Source organism: Calypte anna, chromosome 7, assembly GCF_003957555.1.
Source record: "Calypte anna isolate BGI_N300 chromosome 7, bCalAnn1_v1.p, whole genome shotgun sequence".
In the NCBI taxonomy this organism is placed as follows: domain Eukaryota; kingdom Metazoa; phylum Chordata; class Aves; order Apodiformes; family Trochilidae; genus Calypte; species Calypte anna.
In genome coordinates, this window is record NC_044253.1 from 11,536,246 (window position 1) to 11,563,683 (window position 27,438).

Here is a 27,438-nt window from a genome sequence, read left to right on the forward strand (position 1 = left end):
TCCTTGAGAACACCCTTTGACGTGTCTTTGTGCGTGGACTGAAAACAGCACTCACGGTGCCTCTGAAGTTTTAGTCAATCCCTTTAAAAGCGAGGCCACCAGCCCCAAAGGCAACGGGCAGCCCCGGGCTGGCGGACCGACCTTAGGCCCACCTCGTCGCCCCTCACCGCGGCCTCGGGGGGACACGACCACGGTGTCCCCCGCCTGGCCCGGGGCAAGCCGTAGAAGCGGGTCGGGTGGGGGGTCCCGCCCCGCCGGTCCAGCCGCCCCCGGCCCCGCTCACCCTTTTTGTCCATGAGCCACATGAAGAAGAAGCAGGGCGCGAAGCCGATGGGCCCCCAGAAGACGAGCAGGGCGATGTCCCAGCCGCTGAAGCCGAAGGCCAGGCGGGCCGAGTTCTGGATGGGGCCCCAGCTGTTCCATACCAAGCCCTGCGCGAAGCCCAGCAGCGAGAACAGCAGCAGCACCAGCCACCGTCGCCCGTAGACGCGGCCAGCCAAGGGCGCCAGCCGCCCCACCGGTCCCGCCGCCGGCTCCGCCGGGCCCGCCGCCTGCGGCCGCCGCCGTTGCTGCTGCTGTGGCGGAGGCGGCAGGAGGGGCTGCCGCTCCTCCGCGGTGCTCCAGCCTAAGCCCATCTGCGGGGGCGCTGACCGGGGCCCGCCGGGGAGGGGATCGGGGGAGCGGACACCCGCACTTCAACCCCCGAGCGCGGCGCCGCTGCCCCGGCCCGGCACAGCCGCATGCGCGGTCGGGGAGGGCCGGCGGCCGCCTCCTTCCTCCGCCGGCGAAGGGAGGAGGGAAGCGGTGCCGGGGAGGAAAGCCGGGTCTGTCGCCCGCGGGAAGAGAGCCGTGCCGTCGGACAGCTGCGGCCTGCGGGGGCGTGCGGGGCGGGGAAGCCCCCGGGTCCTGCGGGACTTGACGGGGAGAAGGGACTCGGATCCCAGGGCAGGAGCGGGGCGGCCCGCGGGAATCTCCGCTGTGGGGGGGCCAGAGGCTGCTCGGGTGCCACTGGAGGGGACAAGGGGAGAACCCCTGCCCTGAGGGCCGCTGCCACAGCCGGCCGTCACACCGCCACCACGGCTCTGCCCCGTGCAGCAGGGCGCAGCAGGCCGGGCTGGTTCCCGGGGCCGGACTCCCCCTTCCGTTAGCGAGGGCGGTGCCGAGGGGAGCCCGCCAGAACCGCCCCGGAGGAGCATGGCCGGGGTGGGGAGCCACCATCCTCCCGAGCCGGGTAGGTGCCCGTTGCCTCTCCGCGCCCACTCCGAGCCGGGCCTGCCGCGCTGCGGCCTAGCGGGGTCCCGGCTGCGCGCCTGGGCTGCAGGGAACGTGCGAGCGAAGGGCCGGGTGGAGCGGGGCCGCCGTGTCTCCTTCAGCTCCTCCTCCTCCGGAGCGTCCCGCTCTGGGCTGGGCCTGGGTCTGTCACTGTCACCACTGCGGGCGGAGAGCTGTGCTGGCCCTCAGCGTGTGCGGGGCCTGCATGCAGGGAGTACCGCAGCGGAGAACTCCGGGGCAGCTGCCCCTTCAACGTGAGGAGGGAATTCCGACACAAACCATCAAGTAGGGGGGAAAAGAGTGGGATCCAGTTACAGCCTGCCCTTAAATCAATTTTTAAAGAAGGTTTGGAATATATGTGTTGCACTGCAGAAACACGTAGCATTTGAATAGCTTAAAGTATATATTCCATTAGGTTCTGTGGGTATTTGTAAGTCTACCATCTGCACTTGTCATAAAATAATGGCCTCGTATGCTGCACAATGCTTCATCTTAACTGAAAAAAACGAGGTATTTAAGTTTGGCTTGCTTAGACATTCTGTAAAGTCTGGAAGCTGGCTTGATAAGTGCATTTGTGATTAATGGGGGAGATCTGAACAGTATGGCCCACACAGGTTGGTTTGAGATCCAGTGTCAGTGCTGTAACTCTGTTGATGTGTCTGAATTTCACGAGGTGCCCATCCCAATGGTTTTTGCACCCAAAACTGCACACTCCCATCAGATTCTTCCTAAACAGTACAGAGTCTGGTTTGTTTAGCCCACACAGCTCTGTCTGCCAGACTGAGGTTCAAATTAAAAGTTGCCCAGAAGGTGCAAAGAGGTGGCCTATGCCAACTGAAATCAGCAGGACTGTGATCAAACATAAAGAAGTTGAGGAAATTCCTCAGAAAGAATAACATTAACACACAATTAAATTATGGGGGGAGATATGGATAGTAACAAATTAACATTTGAGCTTGCTGTGTACAACAGTAGTGGCAGAAAAAAAATGCAGTAAAAATATTGGACAAGAATCAGATGTGATTGTGACCAATGCGTACTCCAGTAATGCACTGGGGCTCCAAGATTAATTCCTGTTTTACTATGTCTTTTCCATACATTACCACCTCAGCACAGTTTAGCTCATGCCAGAATGTTCTTTCAATTTACAATGGCTGTGGTACAACTGTAATATAATTGATTCAGTGGCATTGTGCCAAAGACAAAGTGCTGCCATTTGCAGCAGTAAACAAAGTGAAAAAATAATTCTGTCTTCTAACATTTTTCAATTAGCTGTAATGATTGGGGGGGTTTCTTGGTTGTTCCAATGGCAGGAAACCCATTGAGAAAAATGGCAAGTGAGGCTTTGCTGTGTCCTTTAACTGCAAAACTTGCCTATTACTATGTGCCCAGTAGAATGAAAACTTGAATATAAGCAGAATAGCTCTTTGATAACTTGCACAAGCCACTTCATCTTATGATGGGTTTAAAGATATTTTTACTTGTGTGAGTCAGCAGGAAAGAAATTCCTGAGAAACGTCAAAAGAAAAGCTGTCAACATGGGCCCAGAAAAACTAAGGTTATTTACTGTTGACTTAATCATTATTTAAATACTTTATTTTAATTGCTTGGTTTGAAATTGCTCCATCTTTTCATAGCTTCACAACCCATATGCACATCTTTCAGTCATGGCCTGACCTTTTCTATTCCAGCTATTTAATTAACACAGTGTAATATTCTATGTGAATTATTCTTGTTTGCAGGATATGGTACCATTTAAATTTGTTAACGTAAAGGAGCAGTGCATTGTTGATAAACTGTTGGAAACCAAATTAGCTTTATCTTGCAGCTAGCTGATTGCATTATTTCACTCATGGGTATAATACTTCTCTAAATATGCTAATTTCACTCTTTTCTCTGTGTGGTGACATTTTTACTGTTCTCATTACTGACATTTGTAATATTTGGGGTGGGGAAATCTTTTCTTGCTTTAACTTCATTATAATGTAGCTAAAGAGATTTGAATGTTATCAGATGAAGCACACATATATTCAGGCAAGTGGAAAGGTTATATTGTCTCCTGGCTCAGAACCTTCATGCCTATAGCAGGGCTTGCATGGACTTCACTGCACTTAGATCCAAATTGTGATGCAGAAACCCATCCAGTTACCAATTGCCCAATGACAATAGTGTATCTATTGGTAAGTGCCTCCATTTTAAACCTAAAAGCTCTCAAGGTGGCTGCATCTCCATATTTTTCTCTATCAGCCTGTGTTTCCAGCACAAAACCTTCTTAGGAGGAGTTGGTGGCCTCAAGCTTTGCTAGACTGGTGGTGATGGATAAAAATGATATGGCTGAAGCTGTTACTGCTGCTGAATGCTCATCCCATTCCTGAGGCAGGCCTTGCTGATCCACTTAGGAGGTGGCACCTAGACTGTGCTGATTTAAGCCTGGCTTTTTAAGATAATATGAAGGCTTTGATGGGTTTCTTACAACCTTGAGGTATCTGAAGTGTCTATTCCAGCTTAAACACACCTATTATGTAATGGTTGAGCTGAACAGTCCAGGACAGTAACTCCCACTCATGGTACAATCCCCAGTTCCTAGCACATCAGGAAATGCCATTTGCTCTCTCCTGTCAAGAGATTTTTGACAGACCTGCTCTCCATGTGACTTTCTTCAGAGAGATTTAATGAACTTCATCATCCCCTTGTTTCTTACCCCTCACTCCCAACAACTCCTAACATCACCTGTACACTCTTGCACTTGCTTGTGTCACCTCATAGCTTGCAATCCGACAAGCAGCAATTGAGCCCATACCTGATGAAGGCTACAAGCATTTGGGCAAAAATGGGCAGGACCCAAAATTCCTTCAAAGATTTAACTGTAGCATTAAGCCAATTCTGAATATTCCTTCCAGCATCTAAAAAAAGGACTGTTTTCCAGGTACTTCCCTCAACTTGTAGACTTCAGCTGGAGTTGTGACAATGTTGTTTCAGAGCTGCCATAAAACAGCACTAGTGTAGCAGGGAGCTGTAATGGTTCTCTTTACACCCCCAGTCTTGAACAACATCTTTGAAGGTGAGCTTGTGAGGTGTAAGCAGATCTCATTCTTCCCTCGTGAACTTTTGACATCCTTTCCTTTTAATGACTCAGGAAGAAAAGTTCTTTTTTATTGAATGGTAGATAAACTTACTGTTCTAGTACCATACAATGGTACTGACCTTGTATTTCATGAGGAAGACAGGTATAGAGTGCATCCTTTTTATTTTTTCTAGCTTCAACAAAACCAAAAACACAAGCACATCTTCAGCTTAGGAAAGCTGAACAGTTTTGTTCTAATGTGTAATATTTATGTTCAGTAATAGTACTGGCATTAATGAAATGTTAAATGTTGAAAACTGAATTAGAAGAGCTTGGTAGTTGACATTTTGGTGAGCTGTATTAGATCAAATGTATCCCTAGGCTCTACATTAGGGTCAAGCAAGATTTTATGTTATTTGTATGAGCTCCAAGATTCAAAACATACACTATTAACAGTTTTTTCACAGGAAATTTCATGTTGCTACATGAGAACCTTTTTAAAGAGAAATAGAAACTTGAAACAAAGGTTAAGCTCACTGCTGCTTGTTTTATCCATGAACTGAGTAATGTAAATAGACAGAATAGCCACATTTCTTGTTTAATATTCCTACAATAATGGCAGTCCCTGAAACTCAGACCTTGTGCATGTTGGTATTGTGCATTTCATAAACTGATTTCCAATTTCAAACTAATTTCTCAAAAATTTCATTTTTGAGATTCACGTGGTGGATATCCCTGGTTTCATTCAGTTGAATAATTTATTCAATTCAAAAAAACTTTGTATATTCTTTTAAAATATAATTTAATTCTGACAATTATACCTCTATTTGTCTCAGTCATTGATCATAATTTGTATCTGATGTAGTGTAATAGTGAACAAAGTCATGTATACTCCTAGCATAACCTCTTCATGAATCAAATTCAAAAGGCTCAGTGGTATTATTGACTATTACTGTGGGTTATGGGAAAAAAAAAACATTTTTAGAATACTGCTGACTACTATTGACTACTTACTACAATAGGTTGTGGGGAAATTGCAAATTAGAACATTTAGATTCTTTTGTTGCTGTGGTTTTGAAGTTCCTGTGAATCGTTTGCAGGACAAGTAATAAATTGTTGGAGTGAATTTTTTACAGTGTATTCATCAATTTAAGTGTAGTGCATTCATGTGTACTACTAAAAAGGAAAAGAAATTGGAATAAGCTTTACCTACAACATGAGAAAATTATTTTTTCTTAAAAATATGGATGATAGTTTCCTGGTGTGCCACTTCTATTACTTTCAGTCATGATATTGTTGTAGTATTAAGCTTTATATTAAACTTCACATTTATTAGGAAATGTTGTGAGAAATGTGTGTCGGTGCAGGTGAAGTATTGGGAAGAAATATCTTTGCTACTGTATTTCCTCAGCAGCAGGTGAGTGTAATCTGCAGCCCAAGCAGTCAGAAAGGTGGAACTGTAGCAGCCTAGTTTAAGGAGTAGCAGTCTGTCCTGCTTTAAGGTTTTGGACACACACCATTACCTTCCTTTCCAAATATTAAGTGCTATTTATCCAACAAGTGCTGCAACTTCATCGTGTTTCACTTCACTTTCAGCAATTTTGCCAATAAGAACTACACAAAGTTCATTGGAAGTACATCTACTCTGACTTCTCTCAGTTGTACATATCCCAGTTTTCCTGAGCCTGGGAGGGGGGAGTAGCAGAGGGCACTGCAGGTGGCAGAAGATGCAGGCAGGGGCTGTAAGGACAAGGAGGGGAAGAGGAGCAGAGGTCAATCAGCATCCAGTTAGCTGAACACCAACATAGCTGCTTTATAAGAGTGCTGGGTGAGAGTGGAAGAGACAAGAGGCAAAAGCTGGACAGTGTTCAGGAAGAGCTTTCTAGGAAGAGCCCAAGGGGATTTAGGAAGGCATTTAATAAATATATGTTTGAGTTTATATGCTGTCATTTAGAGCAGTGGTGGGATGTGCCTCCCAGTGCTGCATTCTGGGCTCAGCATCTTACTCCACCCCTAAGAAGACTGGTAGCTATTTCCTTTTCATTATTGGAAGAACAGTTTGAGGTTTGAGGGTATTGCCCACACTGTCATCTTCCTTCATGCCTCGAGTTACTCAGATTTACTGTAGGAACAGCTAAGATGCTCAGCTCTGCTGCAGCAGTACTGGAAAGTGAATGCAAATAAAAATTCCTGCTGTAGCCTCTTTTTTTTATTTTCTTTATTCCCCTCCCTCCACAGTAGCAGACATGGAGGGCTGGGAAGGGTTGTCATGACTTGAAGCTACCAGAGTAAGCTTTAGGGGCTGGTCTTTGAGATGCCTTTGACTGGTCTATCCTGAAAGACTACATGCAACTACTAACTATCTCCTTCAATAGCCAAAATATTTCTGCAAATCTAGGTTAAATACCCCCTGGTGATGATGCAACTGCAGAATGGATATGCCCCAGGTCAAAAATAATAGTAACAGCAATACCTGGTCAGGAAGTAGTACGTAAATGTTTATGCACTCTATCCTTAAAAACTACCCATGTATATTTAATTGCATTCTGTTTGCTCAGAGTAGGCTGATTACAGTGCCTAAGATTGTAATCACATGAAGATTATTTAAAGGTGGTTTTTAATTTACAGAGTTAATGTACTGTGGAATCATTAAGTCTGACCTCCAAACTAAATCACTTCTCTTCGGTTTGGGGAATTTCCCCATTCTCCCCCATACCTTCTCTTTTCCCACTCCTGCTTATTTGATAGTTAAGATTTTGGAGGTTGGTTGATTTTTATTTTTTTTTTTTAAGTGACCTGGCTGGTCTGTATTAATGTTTTCAAAATGACATTTCTTTCTTTTAACTTTTTGTACATTTTCATTTTTAAAAGAAATAAGGGTGATGAAGCATTACAGATTTGCAAGAAAAACAATTTGACGATACTTGTATGAAATACATTACCAGGCTTTCCTTGTACTCCCTCTTTTATAAAATAATTTTAATACCTCTCAATTAAATCTCATAATTAAGCAGCAGGGTGTTTTGGCAGAAACCAACTACCACGCACTAATGAACTCTTGTAATTTGCTAAATTATTTTAAATGAATCCAGTACATTTAGCTTTTTAATGACAGTACGTTTAAGTTCTGAACAACTTTGATCAAGTCCACTTTTCGGTAGACTGCTTGCTGTGCTGAACTCTTTATTCCCAAACCCCACTCAGTTTTTCAGAAAATTTTTCTGTCAGAAACATTATTTTCTCTCTTAGAAGCACAAAGTCTACTGTAAAGTACTTAGCCAATTCATTGCTTTCCTTTTTCCCTGCCCTTAGTGCTGAAGTCTGTCTGGCTAAATCTTTATATTCAACAACATTTCATGTAAAGGCAGCTGGAGAGCTCAGGTGTTTTGAATTGGAAGGTCTCTATTTTGCAATATGTTGCCTTTCTATGGAACCTGTGGGTTTTTCACCAATTACAGAAACTGTCACGGTTGCAAAACTTGAGCTAAAACTTGGTTCAGTTTTTCAGTTCCTGGTGGGATTCTGTACATGCCTTGTGTAAAGTCAAAACATGAGACAAATTATTGCTGCTTCCTTTTGTCCTGGGAAGCCACATTATTTGCTGAGCCTGTTAGAAAACTAATTTTACAGTATTCCTTTTCTCTTTTGGATCAGAGTATAACAGAGAAAATTAAGAGTCCAACAGAGCTTTTCAAAGGGCCTGTGCAATTCTTTTCTCCCCTGTTACCTGATTTCCCCATACAATTTGATATCTAATGCCCAAGATGGATGTTTTGTTAATTTGCAACACATTTTATTTATACACCTTGTACTTAACACACATCTGTGTCCAAACTATATGCCCTTATGTGTGCTATACAACCTTGAGTTTTGCGGAGGAATCACTTGCCATCAGGTTAGGAAATACTGAAAAGCAAGAGCCCCGTTTAAGAAGTCTGTGTCAAACTTTGATAAAAATAACTAAGGAAAAATACTATTATTTTGAATTAAAAGTTTTTCTACTGATCTGTCTTGGTAGAGATGTCACTTCTAATTACCTTTTACCACTCCTACAGTATATAAGAAATCTCTGTTGGTCATAAGCAGAGTTCTCCAAATTATCATAATATCTATTTGTTGTAATAAATGATATTTACCTTTTATCCTGTGCCTTTTCTCTAACAATCATTTAGATATGCATGACTGACTCAAACCAGGACATTGACAAACATCATGGGGAAATAATTGTGTCTAGCTGACTGCTCTTCTCCCTGAGGAATACATAAAACTGAATCAAGATACTTGAGGATTCTTTGCACAAAATTGGCAAGAATCCAAAGAAAACCATTTGTCTTTGTAAGAAAACCTAATGATCATTTACCTAATGCTTTAGATTTTCTAAAACGTTTCAGACTTCACTAGTGATTATATTGTGTATTGGATGTGATTATCTACATCAGGAAAAGATATGTTCTCATTCAACAATGATTTTAATAGTGTTTGGAGATAGGAATGATTAGCATCTTACCAAGACAGACTGTCCTCTTTCATTGTCTCTAAACTTTAAAGGGAAATAGGTTTGCAAATGAATAAAGCGTGGTGACATGACAAAACTCTCCAGCTGGTGTTCAGTAGAGGAGAGGCTATTTAGCCTAATTTTATTTTTTTTGTTTGGCATTGATACAAACTTTTCCCAGCATCTTGAGCTCTGAGCTTTCTACTGCATATTCACTGTGGTTAAAACCACACCTTTCAACAGCAAAATATGGATGTGGAAATCACATTACGAAGCCACACAGAATCAACAGTTGACTTCACTGAGCCTTCCTGTCTCTCCCAGTACAATTTCTGGTTTTGCAGCACATCCCAACTGCTGACTGGAGTTACAGGATAAACCAGAAGCTTTTGCAATAAAACTCAGCTTTGCAAAATCCTCCAAAAAAGCGCCACTGATTAATTTCTTTGGATTTACAACCTCTAAAATAATTAAATGTACTGCCCTTAAAGCAAAAACAATTAAGTAGTCAAAAAGATAGCCATGTGGTGATAAACTTAGCCTACGCAGGAATAATTTAATTTTTATGAGTTAGAAAATCTGAAAGGTACCTAAGGCCAGCCAGCTCCTATATCACAAAAGCCACCTGCATACAGTATTTATTGTAATTGCAGCTGTTAAAGACAGAAGAAGTTCCCCAAATGTCTGGATCTGCGCTGAGTCTTGCCTTAGACTTTGAATTGCAAAAAAACCATTCTGATCTTTAGCCTCAGCTCCTGGTCGCTGTAGCTGCACCAACACCTCCTTTGTGTCTGCAGATGCCTTTGTGCCTTCTCTGGACTTGCTCCTTTTAGATCTTTTAAGCTATTGCTCAGAAACCCCCAAAACCTCCTAGTGGGGGTAGGGAAGACCATCTGGTGAGACATACGGTCCCTGTGAAGCTTCCTTATGTCCTGGTTGTGCCAGATGCTGGAGCACAAGACTGAAGGCCAAGTGTTGCAGACATCTCTGTGCCACAGCAACACCATCCTGTCAGGTGTTGCTCTGTGTATGAGAGGAAACGTGGGAAACAAACCAAACCCCAAAGTCCCTCCTGTCATCTACCTTGAGAAAGGAAGTCATTACAAAATTCATATTCTGTGAAGATAAAATATTGGAGGTGTTTAGTTTTAAAGCTTCAAGGTGGACTTTTCATGGGTTAAAAAGGGATTCAGTTTCCCCAGAAGTCCATGGGAGAAGGGACCCTTCGATAGTAGGAAACCCCAGCATTGATACCTCCCTCTGAGTTTGTGTGGAGACAGCAGCTTAATTTAGAAAACTAGACAATATAGCATTCTGGAGTATAAACCCTGTCAAAAGAAGGGAGACTCAAGAAGTGTTACCAAAATGAAAAGGCATACAGCATGCACAGGGCTCCTCTTATTCCCATCTTTCACAACTCAGCATATATGTATTTATTCTATAGAGTTATGCTTGAAACAATCCTGAAGAACATACTCAGTGACCTTCTGCCCTGTGGGCTTCTTCTGTGGTTCCCCAGGCTGGTACTGGCTGGGCTGCCCTGGGCAGGATGGGCTGGTTTTCCACTACCTGTCCCACCACCAACACATGGGGAGGAGCAAGAGGCAAAATTATCACCCAGAAATAAAGGGAATTTTCTTGTCTTGTATTTATTTAACCTGTTGTGTATGACAGACCATGATTTGACCTCTAAATGGAGTGACTGAGTTGGTTTGTTTGTTTTAAATGAGCTGCTAGGAGTCATGGGGGAGCCATACCCATTGATTCGGTGTGTTAAATCTTAGGCATTATATGGATACAAATTCTGGATGGCTAAACTTCAATAGAGGTTAAAATAATGAATGAGGGTTTTTATGATCTGAAGTTGTAGTCCACTGCTTCAGCGCTATGGAGTTGTTATTTTTTTTTTTAAATCAGGTTTTTCTTCTCAAGATGTCCCTGAAGAAAAGTTTTTCTGAAAGTGCCAAGTTTATTCAAGGTTGCCACCATTTCAGTTTGACAGTTTCAGTGGGGCACATAAATCTCTAAACAGCAAAGGAGTAAACAGAAATCGTAGGTTAGTTTTGTTCTTGGATTGGCACAATTTTCCTTTTTTCTAAAATTCTGTAGATGAGAAGAAATTTTAAAACACTTAAAAAATACCTGCTGCTTTACTTAGGCTGCTGCTTGGTTTAAATCAAATGCATAGGAACCTGGTTTGCTGTCTCTGACAGCGCACTGCTCTTCTTGGAGACAATCCCATGCAGAAAGACTCAAAATGTATGTCCTCTGAACTCTGAGCATCATTTGTGAGGGTTTTTTTATTGTTAGCTGAATTCTAAATAGTTTGGCTACAGTGCTTTGTTGCCTAAGCTACAAGTGAAAATTCAATTATCTATTATTATATCATATTATATTATCTACTATTCTATATCCCATTTTTTATTTTTTTACCTCTTGTGTGCTAATACTCTACTTAAAACTTGTATGTCCTGTAAGAATGTTCTTTCAGTGTTTTCAGTCAAAATTTGACATTAAAAAAATCTACAAATGTTATAAAACAATCAAGGTGTTAGTTATTAATGTTCAACAAAGGAGGTGTTAGTTATTAATGTTCCCTTGCTGTGTGAGGTGGATTGGTAACACTTCATGGATCATGATGTATCTTTTCTTTACATAGGTGAAGATGTCAAACCATTTACTCCTGAGGAAACCAAGGAAATTGTGATGTCTCTACAGCAGCCTGCAGTCTTCTATAACATGGTTGGTGACTGGCCAGCCCTGCACTGGAATGTGGAATACCTTTCTGCAGTGTTGGGTGGAAAGACAATCCAGTTTAGGATAGGACTGAAGACGGTGGATTTAGGTGAGACTGAGATGGACAGGCATAACATCTCACAATTAATTTTTGGGTTCTGCAACTCTGTTTTAATGTTCACTCTCTGATATGTTGCTTTTCACCACAAGCTTTGTTTTTAGGACACGAGATTTGGCCAGCAGTGGAACTCAACTTCTTAAGTGTTTAATACTAGCTGGAAATTTGGTGGGTAACACTAACATACAAGAATCAAGTATCTCAGTTTTGTTTTTTTTTCTTACTTTGTGACCTGATTCAGTTGTTCACTTGAGCTGTGCTTCTATATCCACAAACCTCAATTCATTAAAGATTTAGTCAGTTAAAGTCTATCTTGGGTTTTTAGCTGTAAAATTATGATAATTTTCACCTTCCTCCATAGGTTATGTAAGACTGTGATGGTTTTCAATACTTTAAGGTCCTGTAATGCAAGATGCTATGGAAGTATAAAGTAGTAAGAAAACCACTTGAAACCAGTACAGTAGTTTCACCTCTAATCCTCCAGATTCACTCAAGCATCTAGGAACATGCCAGGGGAAAAGGACAATTTTTGCACCTGATTTTAAATACTTCAGTTACATTTCTGCTGTAGCCACGTAGTTCGTGTTATGGTCACAGAGTTTCATACCAGGGAGGGAAGACAGAGCAAACATGTACATACTTTGCCCTCCCAACTACATACCAAAATACATTTTACCAGGCCCTTTCTCTCTTTTGACTAAAGCATCTTGCCCCCTTTCAGTAATTTTTTTCCATTAGGCCAGACAAATCCAATTCTTAAAAATGTTCAATATAAATCATTTTTTAGACCCAACCTAGCTTTTTTTCCTCTATTCTTCTAGTCTTCTTCAGTTGGACTACCTCTTTCTTGAAATGCAGGGTCTACTAAAGGACTTCAGATGAGTTCGTATGGAAGTTGTAGCATTACATCACATTAGCTTACTCAGCAACACTGCATGAAATTTGCTGTCTTCACTGTATAATGACCATATTATTTCATGTTCAAATTTTGCAATACAAGTGATGAGACAGAAGTGTTAGAGGGAAAGTGCTTGGTATTTTAGGATTTCAAAGCATCTTACCAGCATGGATTCCTGAATCCTATGCCATCTCTGGAAAAACAGATGTTGTTTATTCAGATTCTACAGATGGGCATGACTGAGGTGTAGAACTGTTACATTGGTGCACATCTTCACAGCAGTATCTACAGTTCCATGAGGTGTCAACCAGTTCTTGCACTACATGTAAAAAAGCATCCTATTGCCAATATGGAAAATGATGCCTATATGTAGCATTTTCCTTGATACCATGTTATTGTATCTCAGTTGTTCTACACAAGCCTTACCAGGTAGAAGGAAAGTTTTATTCCTAATCTCTTTCCTAGGCACTTTCTAAAAGCCAAATGGGTATGCCACCTGGGAAAGCTTTTGATGTGATTGATGGAGTGATATGTAGCTGAATGATGGATTGATGCTGCCTACTAAGTAGATAAGAGTCATCACTTAACAATAACTTGTAGTCACTAGAGAAATAATGTATATTTAAATTGGAATTTTTATCTTGAAATTGCATCTATCTGAATTTTTCTTTTTCCTAAAGGCATCAATCCCTAGGCAGCAATCAGTTTGTTTCCAGGAACCTCCATTATATGCTAATGTGAGCTAGAAATGTCATCTTCAGGAAGATGAGTAGAGCCTTCCGGGGTTATATTGTAACGGCATAAGACCTGTGATGCCATAAAATATTTGCATTGTAAGAATATATTAGGGAAGCCATTAGCCAAGCCGTCTTGGAGTCTGAGATAATGTAATACATTTTATGTGCCACTGACATTTGGAAGGTGGTTGATCTCACTCTTGCATGCTTAACATTGGTTTGCAATGAAGACCTCTCTTTCTGATCACTGTTCATGCTCTCTCAGATGAAATGGATGCTGGTTAGAGAAAGCAACATGACAGTACAACTAAAACTCTTTCAATCTCTCTGAATATTCCTCCCATGTTTACAATAGATTAATTGCCTCAAGACTAGGTGGGACCACTCCCGCCACTTAGTCAGAAACATGCACAAGAAACTGTTCTCCTGCTTGTAGGTATATTTTGGTACCACTCTGAAAGGGCTGCTTTAGACCTTCTGAGATTTATTTCAATGACAAGGTGGATCTTGAACCTTACTATGTCAACTGTTACTATGTCAACTTCTCATATTTTTTCAGTGCCACATCTGCATCCAGGGTAGGGATGCCCAAACTGAAGATTCCATAATATAGAAAATTGAGAACTGCAAATGCAGCAACTCGGTGGGAGTTGCTTGGATATTGTATTTACTTTTCTTGCTCATTTTGAACTTCCTGAGGCATATGGATGTAAAGGCACATTTGAAAAATAGGAAGTATGGGAGCTAGCAGTATTATTTGTGTAAATTACTTGTACCTACCTAAGTTTGTGTGTTTGTATTTTGTCTGATTACACAAGTTAAACAGTATCGTCCATAAGAGAGGAAAAAATAATCAGAGGATTAAACATCATCAGAGATAAGATACCTCCAGGGACAGTACCATTGTTCATTGCAAGAAGAATGAAGGGGTTACTAATCAGGAAATCCCTACCCACCTAGTTCCAACCATGGTAAAAGATTTATTTTTCTGAGGATAAAGCATGGGCAGCAGCTATGGAAGTCCAGTTTCTGTCAGAGAAAGTGCAGCAGTAGAGCCCATCTATCTGATGGCTACCTGGAGCATACCAGCAATTACAAAAGAAGAAGAAAGCTTGCACAAAACTGACTTCTGTATGCAGATGTTTCTTATTTTGAGCATTTTCTCTGGGTTTGTAACAAAATGAATAAACAATGAGTTTACTGTGAAGAAGCTGGAGAGAACAAGAGGCTGTCACGCTGATCAGTTATGAGTCACAAGAGCTGCTGGCTAGAGCTGATGCTGTCAGATATGCAGTTGGATAAAAAAGGGCTGCAACTTGGACATCTGCCCAAGAGCTTCTACCACTAAGGATGGCAAAAGAATTCAAGCCTCTGCAGTTAGATATAGAGGGATTGCAAGGGTAGCTGCAGGCTCAGTAGTGGAATAGGAGGCTGACAGTGCAGTAAAAATACCAATGCTGAGTAAATATTGCATGAAGCTAAAATTTGAAGAGGTTATTGAAGTTGGATGTTGATGGCCAGGGTTGGTTTGTGGTTTTTTGTTTTGTTTATGAGTGTATCTATTCTGTGTTGCAATATTAAATGGCTGTTCCTTGCTTGGATTATTCCTTTAAATAATTTTTATTCCCCAGCAGCTCTGACTAGACATTTGGTTTTCTTTAAGGTTTAAAGAAATTGAAAAAGCCTTTCATTTGTGTTTTCATTGCAGCTTTAGAGTATTTTCTAAGGTTCTTATCCTTTTTTCCCCCCAACATTTCCTTTACTATACATTGCAAACACTTTTTGTTAGTAGAACGGAATTTGGTGTCTCTCAGGACCAGACTTTAAACTGAGGAGGAGAGCTGCTTCCTCTGACAGCACTCCTTCCCTTTCTCCCTCCCTCTGGTTTCAATCTGTGGCATTAGTTGGGAGAGAGGACTGTTGTGCCTTCAGACACCATCTGCACTGGTAACTTCATTGCAACTTGCATGGCTTAATCTACAATTTATCAGTTAAAAAACAACTTCACCTATTAAAAAACATGTGAGCTTTTAGTCATTAAGTATTAGCAAACTGGTTAAGATTGTTCTTGCTTTCAGATGCCCATTGCTAACATTTTCACCCTAATTATGCCCACAAATCCATGTCAGCACTCTGCCTAGATTGCCCAAATACATTTTTTATTACTATTTATTTCTCCACAAGAACCTGCACCTTAGTACTGAACAAATTATAAATTAAACCAAGAACCCTGCCCTGAGGAGCTTGTATTCTAAAAGACAGTCTTGCCTTTCGGAGTTGGATTTTTTTAAGTGAAGATCAGAGTGAAATACACTGGGAGGGAGGAAGAGCATATTTCTTGCCTTTAAAGCACTTGTTCCTGAAGTATCCTGGAAAACAGGCAATGTATTGAGCACTCTTTGTTCTCATCAAAAAAATACAGATACTGAGCCACCTTCAGAAGTGTTTATATCTTTTATCTAGTTTTCCCATCAGACTGTTTTAGCAAAATTGCATACATTGCTTTAATGTATGCATGTCAGGAGAGGACATTGGACTGCAGCACAGGCCAGGACTCCAGTACAAGGGTTTTTTTAATTATTGCAGGAGATTTATATATCTTTTACTCAATTCTTAGGCAGTCCTGATGCACAGACCCAGGTTACAGATAGCTGAAGAGCGGGGCTTATCTAACATTTTTTAGTTAATGATTTTGATAGTGAGGGGAAGGAAAACTGCTACCTGGGCTACTACAATGAAAATTGCAAAACAATAGTGATAAAGGTTTGTAAAAGCTGTTTCCCTGCCTAAGAACAAATGTATGAGACTCTATGGGAATTGCTGCGATAACAAAACGAGAGTGGTGAAGAACAAAGCTGCTGCTGCACAGCAGTGAAAAAATCCTCTTTCTGAGCAGCTCTGTGGAAGTTATACAAGGTTAAATTGCAGCTCGGTCATTGTCATTCATGCAGGCTGCAGTAATTTTTTCCAAGTAGTTATAGTAAAGTATTTTTTTTTTATTTTTTTTTTTTTAACTTTGGACAAGTCTCTTTGAAGTTGGCACAATTAGTGGCTCTGGGAGATGAAGATCTCTGATTAACCACAATTAAAGTATGCTGTGATGTGAGTTATCTTGTAGACTTTCCAAGTGACCTGGCCTTGAGCTGAAAGGCTCTATCAGTCAGCCCAGCCAAAGCATCATGAAAGCAAAACGCTGCTGGTAAATACTCTTTATGTCTGCCAAGGAACACTGCAATATGCTTTTGTCAGTCCCAAATGAAAAATAAGGACATACAGCATTTTAAATGCATCATTGGCACGCATGTGGCCCCATAATTTGCTTCCTACACTTTACTGTGCCGATTTGGTTATTGCTTTAGGGAAAGATGAACACCTCCATCGACATAAATCCATGGAGACAAAATAAAGGGTAAAGAAATACTTGTGTGCACATTTGCAGCCCATGGTTAAGGGTGATGAGGCAAAGGACAGGCCCTCAGTTGTTTAGGGAACTTGGGCATTTTATTGAGTTCCTCTGCTGAGAGGTGCCTTGCACATGAGCAGCAGTAACTGTTCGTGTGCTTTTACCTCACAGCAAGTTCAAGGTAACAGCCTTTCCCCTAAACTTTAATGAAAAAGCAATAGTCTGAGACTTTAATTATGAGTTAGGTGATGAGAACCATGTTATCAGCCAGAGTCAAGCCACCTAGTCCCACTTCATCTCTTATGTTGCATTTAACCAGAGCTGAGAGAGAAACTCCGTATTATTTCCACTGGTTCTGTGCTTGATGCTCATATAATATTTGGCTTTTCTTTTGTTGCTCTAGCTCCCCAGTTTGAAACCAGTTGTAGCTACGTGAAGGCTACACTTGATGAGTTTTTGGCATGGAGTTGTGGGCAGCCATCCTGTCTCTCTGGACCATTCCGTTGTTATGAGTACTCCAAATACTGGGCATATGCTGACTACAAATACATTGCCAGGATATTTGAAGACAAGCCAGAAATCTTCAAGGTAAAAATTAATACTGTCTCTTCCTAGTTTAACCATGGCAAATTATCTGGTGTAGCTTCTGAAACATCTTCTGTTACCTCCTCTCTGCTCCTCTGGCCGTTTATTTTAAAATTTTGGAATAAAACCTTTGGCTCTCAGGCTAACGAAGAACTAATACCAAGTGGCAGCCATTTAAAATTTTGAGTCTCTTTACATGCTTAAACCAACACCACAAGCAACAAAACGAGCTACCAGATTGGTAGCACTCCCCATTTATCCCAAAATCATTTAGTGTCTGGACAGGCTCAGGGAGCTCTGGCTCATGTGTGTGACCTCTGCAGCTGAACACCTTCCCTGCACCTCTGCTCTAGGTATGAGAGTGAGGTGGCACTTGGGTCTGGAGATGACAGGCAGGTGGCAGGCTGGCACCCTGCAAACTGGAAGCTCTGATGCTGCCCCAGATCCACCTTGCATCCAAATAACACCCAAATTAACAGCTCCACTCCAGAGACGGGATTTGATGGCATCAATTCACTTGTAGTAACAAGGCTGTAACATGAATTCACCCTGTGTTTTTGCTTTGTGGTTCATTTTCTCAAGCAGCACAGTTTCTTCTCTTAATATTAACTGCTTGCAAGGAGGAGAGATTCTAAGTCTGTTGGATAATTATACCTTGATTGTGGTGGCAGTAAAATGCCCGAAGTAACCTGTCCCCGCCTACCTGGGGTATTTTCTTTGACTTCCTCCATGTCTATCTGCTTTTTCAGTGTGTTGGTTCATCTATATTCTTGCCTCTTCGTGCAAGTTGTAAGAGGTCTAAAGGAAGGATACCTGTACAGAATGTGTCTTTTTCAAAAGATACAAAGAAATGAGAAAATGAAGCCTTATTCATTTCTGTACTTTCAAATGTGAAAATGGATTCACAATTCCCTGCAAAAACTGTATCACTGGGATGCCAGAGTATGAACTGATAAGCCCTCTCAAATTAATTATCTCCTCAGAAGGCATTTCCCAAGCTCTTTGTATGTATTTTATTCTTTTATACCAGTAAAATTAGTATTTTTCAGTGCTCAATCTTTTTTCAGGCTTTCTCCATTCCCGTTGATCTATGGGTCAGAAGGTAAGGTTTGGACACAGAGGGCATCTTACTTTCCATTCTCCCCTTCCCTCCCTTCCTAAGCACACTGAAACACAACCAGGATCCCATAAACCTGGGTAGCACATCTGATACTGGTTGTGTTTTTTGAACTAAGAGCTCTGTGGATGTTTCAGGCTTCTCCAGATCTCAGAGTGACTTGAGCAACTCTGTCTAGTGTCCTGCCTTGGTCTTCCCCCTTTCTGCCTCAAATACAGCATTTTCCTTTGTTTCATGGGATAAGATAATAGCATCTCAGAAGACCTAAATATCCTGCTCCTTCATCTGGTCACTAAAAACACACTTGAGGGAAACACCATTTTTTCTACCTCTTTCTTCCTTTTGCCCCCATTCAAGAAAAACATCAAGGCTCCAGGAACTGCATTTCTGTGCAAGTGTCATGCCACAGCCTCATCACCTGACCTATAACAAGCAACAGATTGTACTGCACTTTTAGAATAGACACACGTAATGGTTATGCTGTGGATTTTTTTTTAAAGCAGAATCTGGGAAGGAGAAAATCAATGGTGTCATGTAAGCAAATATGGTGTGTGTCATCTGCCAGTTTCACAGGCATGGGAGTGAAATGCATCCGTCAGTTCCAGACTCATATGGCTTTTGAAACACTGCTGCACAATTTATACCAGCCAAAAGAGTTCTTTGTAGAAATTCTCTTCCATTCTTGTGTGAATTTGATGATAACCCCTTTTTTTTCTTTTTAGATTTTATTTAGATTTATGTAAAGTGATCTGAAGGGGAAAAGAAGGCCAACTACACTGTTATTTATAGTGATTAATAGGGCCATTTAGAAGTTGTTTGAAATTTAGATTGCACTGTTTATCATTTACAGTTGTGTGGGCTAAGGTAATGATTCCATTATTCTAATCTATGAGCAGTATCTAGCATCTTACATTTTTTGTTCAGTTGATATTTCATTACAGAATTTGAGATATAAATCAGAGCAAGATATATGCATGAAGTTTAAATAGAAATGAGACCTTTTAAAGTGACATACGGGTACAGATTAACTTCATTATAAGCAGCAAATGAAATAAATATAATTCACACGTAATGTGCCATCTGTTATGCTTGGAACACCTTTTAGTGCATTTCTTCTTACTGTGGCTTTTTATTGTAGAAAAGGAACCCACTGTGACAAGATTTCAGTAATCCTACCAGTTCCTTTTCAGTTCATTGGTTAAAAACTATTTTACCCATAATCGCTTCAACTACTTACTATGGCTGCAGCAGTTTCAGAAAGTTCTTTTAAATCTGATATTGATTATGTGTGCTTTCTTTCCACTTAAATTGTAACAAAGTACAAAAACTATTTAAGTGTGAGATTAAAGTGTAGAGATGGTGTTATGCTTAACTTTATCACTGAAAGAGTTGTATTGGATTTTAAGTTTTATGGCTGCTGAAATCTATAGTAGCAACTTTTTCTTTTTGATTTTTTTCTGCCTTTGACAAATGTTTGCATTACACTTCTGCATTTTTTTTCACATGATAGCTTTAAAATCAATAACTTTGAAATTCAAGATCTTCAGCAACACCTAATTTTTGGGAAGGCTATTGCTCATTTTGAGGGTCTCCTGATACAGAGGCATGGTGAAGTGATTCTTACAATAATGTCTAGCTGTAGTTTTCTTCATCCATAGATCTTAAAAAAGGATAGTCACCCACCCACCTCTCTGCAAGCAGCTAGCTTACATACTTAAATTAGGAGGCTAGACTCCTATTTTCTCTTTATAGATAGGAGAGAGAGGCTTTTCCAATGGGTGATTGAGAGTGCTTTGATCAGAGCAGGAGCCAAGCTTTGAATTGGGTTCCTAAAGTTAGGTGCTGTGAATGACCACAAAGTGCTTTACCCAAACAGAACAAATACTGCTATCTTCCTTTTCAAGATGAGAAAAATAAAGCTCAGAGATGAAGTGATTTGCCTGAGACCATGAGGGAATCAGGAATTGAATCTCTCTTTCCTAAGGCTCTGTCTGGGGCTCCAGCCAAGAGGCACCAGTGTCTCTGGCTGGTGTAGATGAAGTGCTTTCCAATAAACAAATGACCAGGCCCTGCAGGTGGCATGATGAGCTACAGAAACGTAGGAAAGCTTTATCTGAGCTACACAGAGCCATCCTGCAAAACCCTTGAAGTAGCTGAAAAATACAACAGCATCCCTCGTTCCAGCTGTCATCCCCAAGGGCTTTCCTGTGGGAGGACCAATGGACTGGAAAGCTCCAGGATCCTGTTTGTAACATGCAGAGCTGCTCTGCCCTTCCTCACCATGTAATCAAGTTGTTTTAAGTTCACTGCCTCCCCAGTTGCAAAAGCAGGAGAAGGATGTGTCCTTTAATAATAAGAAACTGTAAAAAAAAAACCCAGCATGCCACTGGGTCGGAGGTGGGGTAAAGTCTGCATTTCCAGAATACATGTAGAAAGCTGAAACGGGATTAAAGAGAGAAAAAATATGCCACATGGGTTACCAAATTTGTTTGAAAAGAGAGATTTTTCCTTCAGAATTTTTCTAAAAGCAATCCTGAGCTTGGGTGGAAGGTTAAGAGTGGAGCAAGGAAAAAACTGTGTGAAAAGGAAGAAAAGAAGCCACATGTGGCAACAAATGGTCAGGCTGTCCTGGTGTAGAGCAAATGGGTAACTTGTGTGCTATGAAAGAGTGGGATGGGAACTGGAGATAAGACATCTGGGATGCTGTCGAGTCAGACAGAGAAAAGAAAATAACAGAACAAATGCTGCTACAGAGAATTTTGGAGGAAGGAGCTAAGGCCATGCATGCAGGAACCCCTAAGTGTAACAACTGCAGTGGATGAAGAGCAACTGAGGGGCAGAGGGAGAATACAAGAAACTCAGAGAAGGGAGGGTAGGATGTGAATCAGTTCAACAGCTCACATAAATAACCTTTTCACTGCAACAGGATGTAAGGTGGTCTGACTTTGGTTTTTCTGGAAGAACTGGAAAAGACAGCACACTGTGGATTGGTTCTGAAGGAGCAAACACCCCTTGCCATTTGGACTCCTATGGCTGCAACTTAGTGTTGCAAGTACAAGGAAGGTAACAAGTGTGTATATATATAACAAATACAGAGGAATGTTATACTGCTTTATAAAGTTAGTTTTGGACTCTTGAGTATTAATGCTAGGTCTTGATTATTTTTGTTTTTGAGCTCTCAATGACTGAAGAGCATCAGAACTTTTCTATAGGAAATATCTGAACTTCGGGGGGCTGTAGTTTGACTGAGGCTTTTATTTTCTTATGTTTGAGGGAGACCTTTTGTAATCTGTGCTGTTTGGTCCAATAATAAACATTTTAATGTTCCTAATAGTTATGAATTCAGAAATTTGGAATTAGGAGTTAAAGAGTTAAAAATAAAATGCCCAGAAACAAAATAGAAAGAAACTACTGTAGACTTTTACAATATTCTCTGTGCAAGAGCCTCTAATAGCCTGCTAGCATTAATTTAAAAGGGTGATATCAGGATGGGAGCAACCAGCTGTGTGCAAAGTTGTAAAGGACACTTGAGATTCCAAACTAATTTGGCAGGCATGTGGCTTTGTTCTATATATTTTGCATGCTGTATTTCTTTTCCTCTTTCCTTCTATATTGGCCTGAGGGGGATTTTGTTATCTATTATTGCTAGAGTAATGCTAGAGTAACAAAACAAGTTGCGTGCATTTGTTAGGTTCGGTAGTGTTTAGTGGAAGAATTTGCCAGTGGGATTTTAGTGTGATTAATTACTATGTCTTTTATTAGACCAGTCAAGTCATGGTGGTCTCGTGATTAAGGTGCAGGACTGGTAAGCAAATACGCTGACTTCTATGCTGGGCAGTGCCACAGACTGACTGGATTTAAGGCCTGAGGCCAATGAATTTGTCATCATTTTACCTGTAGGAAGGGTAACCCTGTTCAGCTCTCAAGAAGGTTTTTGTTCCTCCTTGATAAACAGCCCTAAGATCCCTGTGTGAATGCAGCAGAGGCACTTTGGAAGCCCTCAGCACTGTGCTTTGCTGCAGCCAGTCCTGCAGGCTTGAGATTGCATCAGTAAGCATTGTGCACTGAAATCCAGACCCTTCAGTGTATTAAGGAGACAGAAATTGCATTGAAAACTTGCATTGAGACTTCCATGCCTATATATCTTCTAAGGTGCCACCTTATTGCTAGGTGTGCTAAATAAGTACAGTAATCTCACAGATCAGATACCTGCCCTGAATCTTTGGTCTCTACATTCAAGTGTTGAGCTTGAGCCATAGTTCCAGCACTGCAGAGTGATTTTGCCTACCTGCCCGAGACACTTCCTCCCCCTCTGGCTGAACAAAATCGTTGTTCTCTCAGGGAAAGAAGCCTAAAGCCTTTGCATGGCCTGAAAAGACAAAGTTGTTTTCCTCTAGAGAACAAAGCCTATAAATAGATTGCAAACTTCCACAAGCCTGTGAATTCTGTGCTTCTTGAGAGCAAAAAGATTCCCCTTTGAGACTCACAAACAAGACAGGCTTTGTAACAGACTATAAGCTTATGCTAAACTTAAATAGATTTGTCTTTGCAGGAAAGTCAGGGAGGACTCCTCAGCACTTTGTTGCTATCTTGAATTTCCTCCTTGCATCCCTTGGGCTTCTTAATTTTTTGCTACATGATACTTCTTTGACATGAGCCTGCAAGATTAACTCTTGAGCCTCCTAACATTGTTATTCTCTACCATTTCAGAGGTTGTAGTTTGGAGAGCAAAATAAATTTGTAATGCACCTTGAGTTTCAGGAGGACTATTTTTTTTGGGCTCCCACTCTGCAGTAGCTTTGGTAATTACCAAGAAATGTCAGTATCCAATGGCACTTCCATCTGTGTCAGTCTCTGCAGTTCTGGCTATCCTGCTATTCCTCTCTTTTTCTTTTTGTTGCTGCTTTTAGCTGCTTTTCTCCTATTTTCAGGTCTGTGACTTAATACTGGCAACCAGAAGCAGTAGGCAAAAACAAAGAAGTGAGTACCAAAGAAAAGGACAAAAAGGAAAGGTCTCACTAAAGTCTGAAGCAAAGAAGAGAGCTGCTCAAACTGTCCAACTGTGCTGCAAAGGGCTACCTTTACTTTTCCATTCTTAGTGCATGGGTTATTGTTGTACTGCTTGTCTGGCACCTCTTAAATGTAATAAATTCCCTTATTCAGTTCTGCCTATTTCCATTACCTAAAGTACTGCCATATAAAACTCCTATTTCTAAATAACATATGTACCTGCTAAGGCATTTCATTTATAAGTACCCATAAAACTGGCACCACCAGTTCTGGCATATACCTTTTTTTTCTCTTTGATCTGCTCTGTGTCACTGAAATAGGGACAAGGTCCATGTCTCAGCTCTGCACTGCAGTGGGTTGAGCCTCTTATTTGGGCACACACAGAGTAACCCAGGACACAAGTGCCCTTGTGAGCAGAACGACCCAGTCCAGCTCCATCTTGGCATTTAGTCAGCTCAGTCACAGTGGCCCATGCAAGCCACATTTTCATTGTGTGGTAGTGGTAACACCAGAAATACAGATGTTTCAGGATACTTATGTCTAGGGTGGGCTCTAGTTCTATTTAGGCCTTATCTGTGTCATAGGAACATTGAGGTGAGTTTTACTGAAAATAGAGTTTTATGACTAACAACCAAAAAAGTACTGCAGGTGATGACAGGCAACAGAGGATAATGTCCATACCCCTTAACTGTTTCCATTCTACACACATAATACCCTCCTTTTAAAACAAACAGGGGTGCAGCAAATAGTCATTCAGTGACTGAGGGTATGTTCTCTCTAATAAAAATATTTCCCCTAATTTATAAAACAATTTTTAATGCTCTAAGCATCTGTAAATGCTGTGTGTTACTCTGTTATAGAGAGGAAGGAGGAACCAGATGGGAGAGCTTGTTTAAAATTTTATCTTCCTTTTAAAAATAATTTGCGAGAAGCTGTAAATCTTTTCAGTTAGAAAATTAAAAAGTGGAATATTTTAAAAACACTTTAGGAGACAGCCTGTAAGCACTGCCTGTGTTCTCACTGCGTGGGAGATTCACACAGCCAGGCAGATTTATGTTTTATTGAAAACCCTGCTACTGCCTTTAGTTCTTTGTTGTAACTGACATGCACTGAATACATTTTTATCTTCTCTCTATTTTCAGGAAAAGATGGCACCTCTTCCCACCTAGTGACACCAGTTTCCTTTATCCCACCAGGATTCCTTATGAGGAATCCAGTGTATTCAGCAAAGTCAACGTTGCCAACCCTGATCTGAAACGCTTTCCTCAGTTTAAGAACACAACAGCCCATGTGGTTACACTCAGCCCAGGACAGGTACCATTCTCATACCATTCTCATTCTCTCATTACTTCAAAGATTCTAGTAAAATTTTTAACTGGCTAATTAAGGCCTAGGACATCTTAAATTGACCTTAGAACTTCCCCCTCCCTATACTCTGCACTCAGGCTTGAAACATTTCTATCAGCAGAGGAACTTGCTTTGCTCACAGTTAATATACTGACCTTTTTTGTACATAAACCACAAACCTTTGGCAAGTTTGTTCAATCAGCTGCCTAATTCCATCACAGTTCTTGCTACCACCTCCAACTTGTCTGCTTTAGAACTTTCTTGAACAGTGCTCCAACCCATCTATACTGAAACCAGTATGTTCCAGAACATGCATTTGATTAATGAGCATGTAGAGCCAGCAAAAGAAACTCATGTTTTGATAGTGAATAACCTTCACCAGGTAACAGTGGCCCCACTTGTTGCTTTAATAGCAGAGTGTTATAATTATGATACTTGCATCTCCAGCAAAAGCCATTCAGAGGTTACGCGGTGCTTCACAGGGATGGAAGGATATTATTAACCCTATTTTACTTAGAAAGTTCAGTTTTAAGTGCCTGCCTTGCAGCCATACAGCCAACAGCAGGATGAGAGCAGGACTCACACCTCTAAATTCTTCCTCTCCTGCTGTAAATAGTGTCCTCCTTTGTTTAGTCAGCATGCTCTGCATTAAGAGTCTGAATTGCCCTTTTTCCTTTCTTCAGCAGCACGTGTCCCTGTGAAGCACTCCTGTGCATCTCAAACTGTCAGGCCTTTCCAAAGGAATTTTGCAATGTTCATTGCTCCTGCCACTTAAGACTCTGGAGCTGCTATTTTTAGGGCCTTTTCACCATTCTCTTACCAGATGTTTTCACCTCTTTTGACCTGCAAGCTCAGGTGACTTTTGGAGATGCCCCTTTGCTTCTCACTGGCATAACCCAGTTGTCTGCAAAAATTTAAAGAATGGATTTCTGTCAATCCAGATAATTTTGAAGCAGCAAAGTAAAGGGCACTCCTGTGAACTGGTGGGATGGCAGACTGGAGCAGCACAGGAGTTTCCAGCAAGAAGATGATATTGATCAAGTGGGAAGAGTATAGTTTTCTACTCCTGCAGTTGTAAATGGGGAATCTGTGATCAACCTTCATTGTTTGTACTGCATTAGCTACTATGCGTATTCTAAAGCAAATTTTATATATTGCATATACTAAAGCAAATGGTTGGGTTTTCATTCTGCACTTTGTAAAGTTGCAGTGTTCAATAACTTAAAGCACAAAGAACAAATTTTTACTATTTATAAAAATGCCACATCCACTCAGCATGCATTATCCACAATCCCCAACACTATTTCAATTTATAATCTCCTTTGGAGTGATCAAATATGGTAGTGAACTGTTAATATGATCTTAATTTTAATTAGGCTTAAAACAATTACAAATTAATCATGCTAGGAACAAAGATCTTGAGCCAGCTCAGTAAAACAAGTTGTTTGCATTGCCACGGAGGAGATACTGTTTAGATTTCTGGAGGGAAAGTAATGTAGAGGCAATGATGGAGCAGTGAGATGTTGCCTTCATTGATTTTATCAGCCCCTTATGGGTGGTGTTTTCCAGCATCTCATCCAGAAGCTCATGGGGCAGTTGGCAGGGACTGCTGCTTTTTGGTGGAGAGGAAAGGAATGACCTAAAAGAACTCCTTTGCTAACAAGGGAGAGGATCCCTAAATAAAACCAGTATTGATCTGTGCCTTTACAGTGGTTTTCAAATGGAATTAATACAATTACTGCAGAATTTGTAGCCAGCTTTGTGATAAAACATAGCATCTCCACTCCTTCCCAGAGGGTACACAGAACATTGTGGATTAGATATTGTAACAGTAAAGGGTTGAAAAATAAAGACAAAGGTGTAGTCAGGAGAGGAACTGCATGTAGGGTGAGTGCAGCTTTGAATATCAACAATTTAATGTGGCTAATGCCACCTTCTGGACATTGATTGCTACAAGCCATTTTTCTACAACCATTTAAGGCTTTAAAGCAGAATTCTTCATCTAACTTTGTACCAATGCATAATGCATGCTTCGATGGCATCCTTTGTGCCCTTTCATTGTTCAGAGGTCAATCTCTGTTATGAATTCTGGTAATTGGCCAAGACTTTAGGTTTGGTGAGATTTCATCCTCTGTTTGCCCAGTATTTATCAGACACATTTCCACAAAGGTCTTAACACAACTTGTGGTCATACATATGACCTGTTCTTGATACAAATTATGCCAACATTTGAATAGCTAACTTATTAAATAGGCAGCTGAGTAGTTCAAGCGTGTGCACCTTTACATGACTATATCCACAAAGTTACAAGCTAAAATTGTGTCACACAAATGTAGGGACTTCTTATAAATATTTGGACCTGGACAGTGGTGGTTGCAAGACTGAGTGGTAAGTGTGCAGCAGGAGAGTAACTGCTCTGGATTTGTGTTCACTGAAGGAGTGATTTTTCTCCCAAGACATTTGTATTTTGTTTTATTTGTTCAAAAATTCTTCAATATTTCTAGTAACACCTTCATTGTTTTCACAAATATACAAATTCTACTTGAAAGATTGCAAATGGGGCAAAACATGTCTGTTCTAGTATCTTCCACCCCACACTCTGGGACAAGTGTTAAGATAGTTAAGGTAGAATCCACCACCCTCACCCCCATCTGGG

At 41.0% G+C, this 27,438-nt stretch overlaps 2 protein-coding genes across 4 annotated transcripts in view; one reads left to right on the forward strand and one right to left on the reverse strand.

The window, feature by feature from the left end:
* The window catches only part of SLC49A4 (solute carrier family 49 member 4), a 67,796-nt gene extending 67,123 nt beyond the window's left edge, over positions 1–673 (reverse strand). Inside the window, exon 1 of the mRNA XM_030454006.1 lies at positions 284–673. Within this exon, the coding sequence (XP_030309866.1) occupies positions 284–635 (352 nt within the window). The 5' untranslated portion in view covers positions 636–673. The remainder of the gene's footprint in view (positions 1–283) is intronic.
* Positions 674–1,047: 374 nt separating this feature from the next.
* Positions 1,048–27,438, forward strand: part of HSPBAP1 (HSPB1 associated protein 1) — a 35,677-nt gene continuing 9,286 nt past the window's right edge. For all 3 annotated transcript variants that reach the window (XM_030454272.1, XM_030454273.1, XM_030454274.1), the window contains exons 1-5: positions 1,048–1,231; positions 11,491–11,676; positions 17,127–17,311; positions 21,352–21,488; positions 24,578–24,749. In XM_030454272.1, the coding sequence (XP_030310132.1) occupies positions 1,195–1,231; positions 11,491–11,676; positions 17,127–17,311; positions 21,352–21,488; positions 24,578–24,749 (717 nt within the window). In that variant the 5' untranslated portion in view covers positions 1,048–1,194. The remainder of the gene's footprint in view (positions 1,232–11,490; positions 11,677–17,126; positions 17,312–21,351; positions 21,489–24,577; positions 24,750–27,438) is intronic.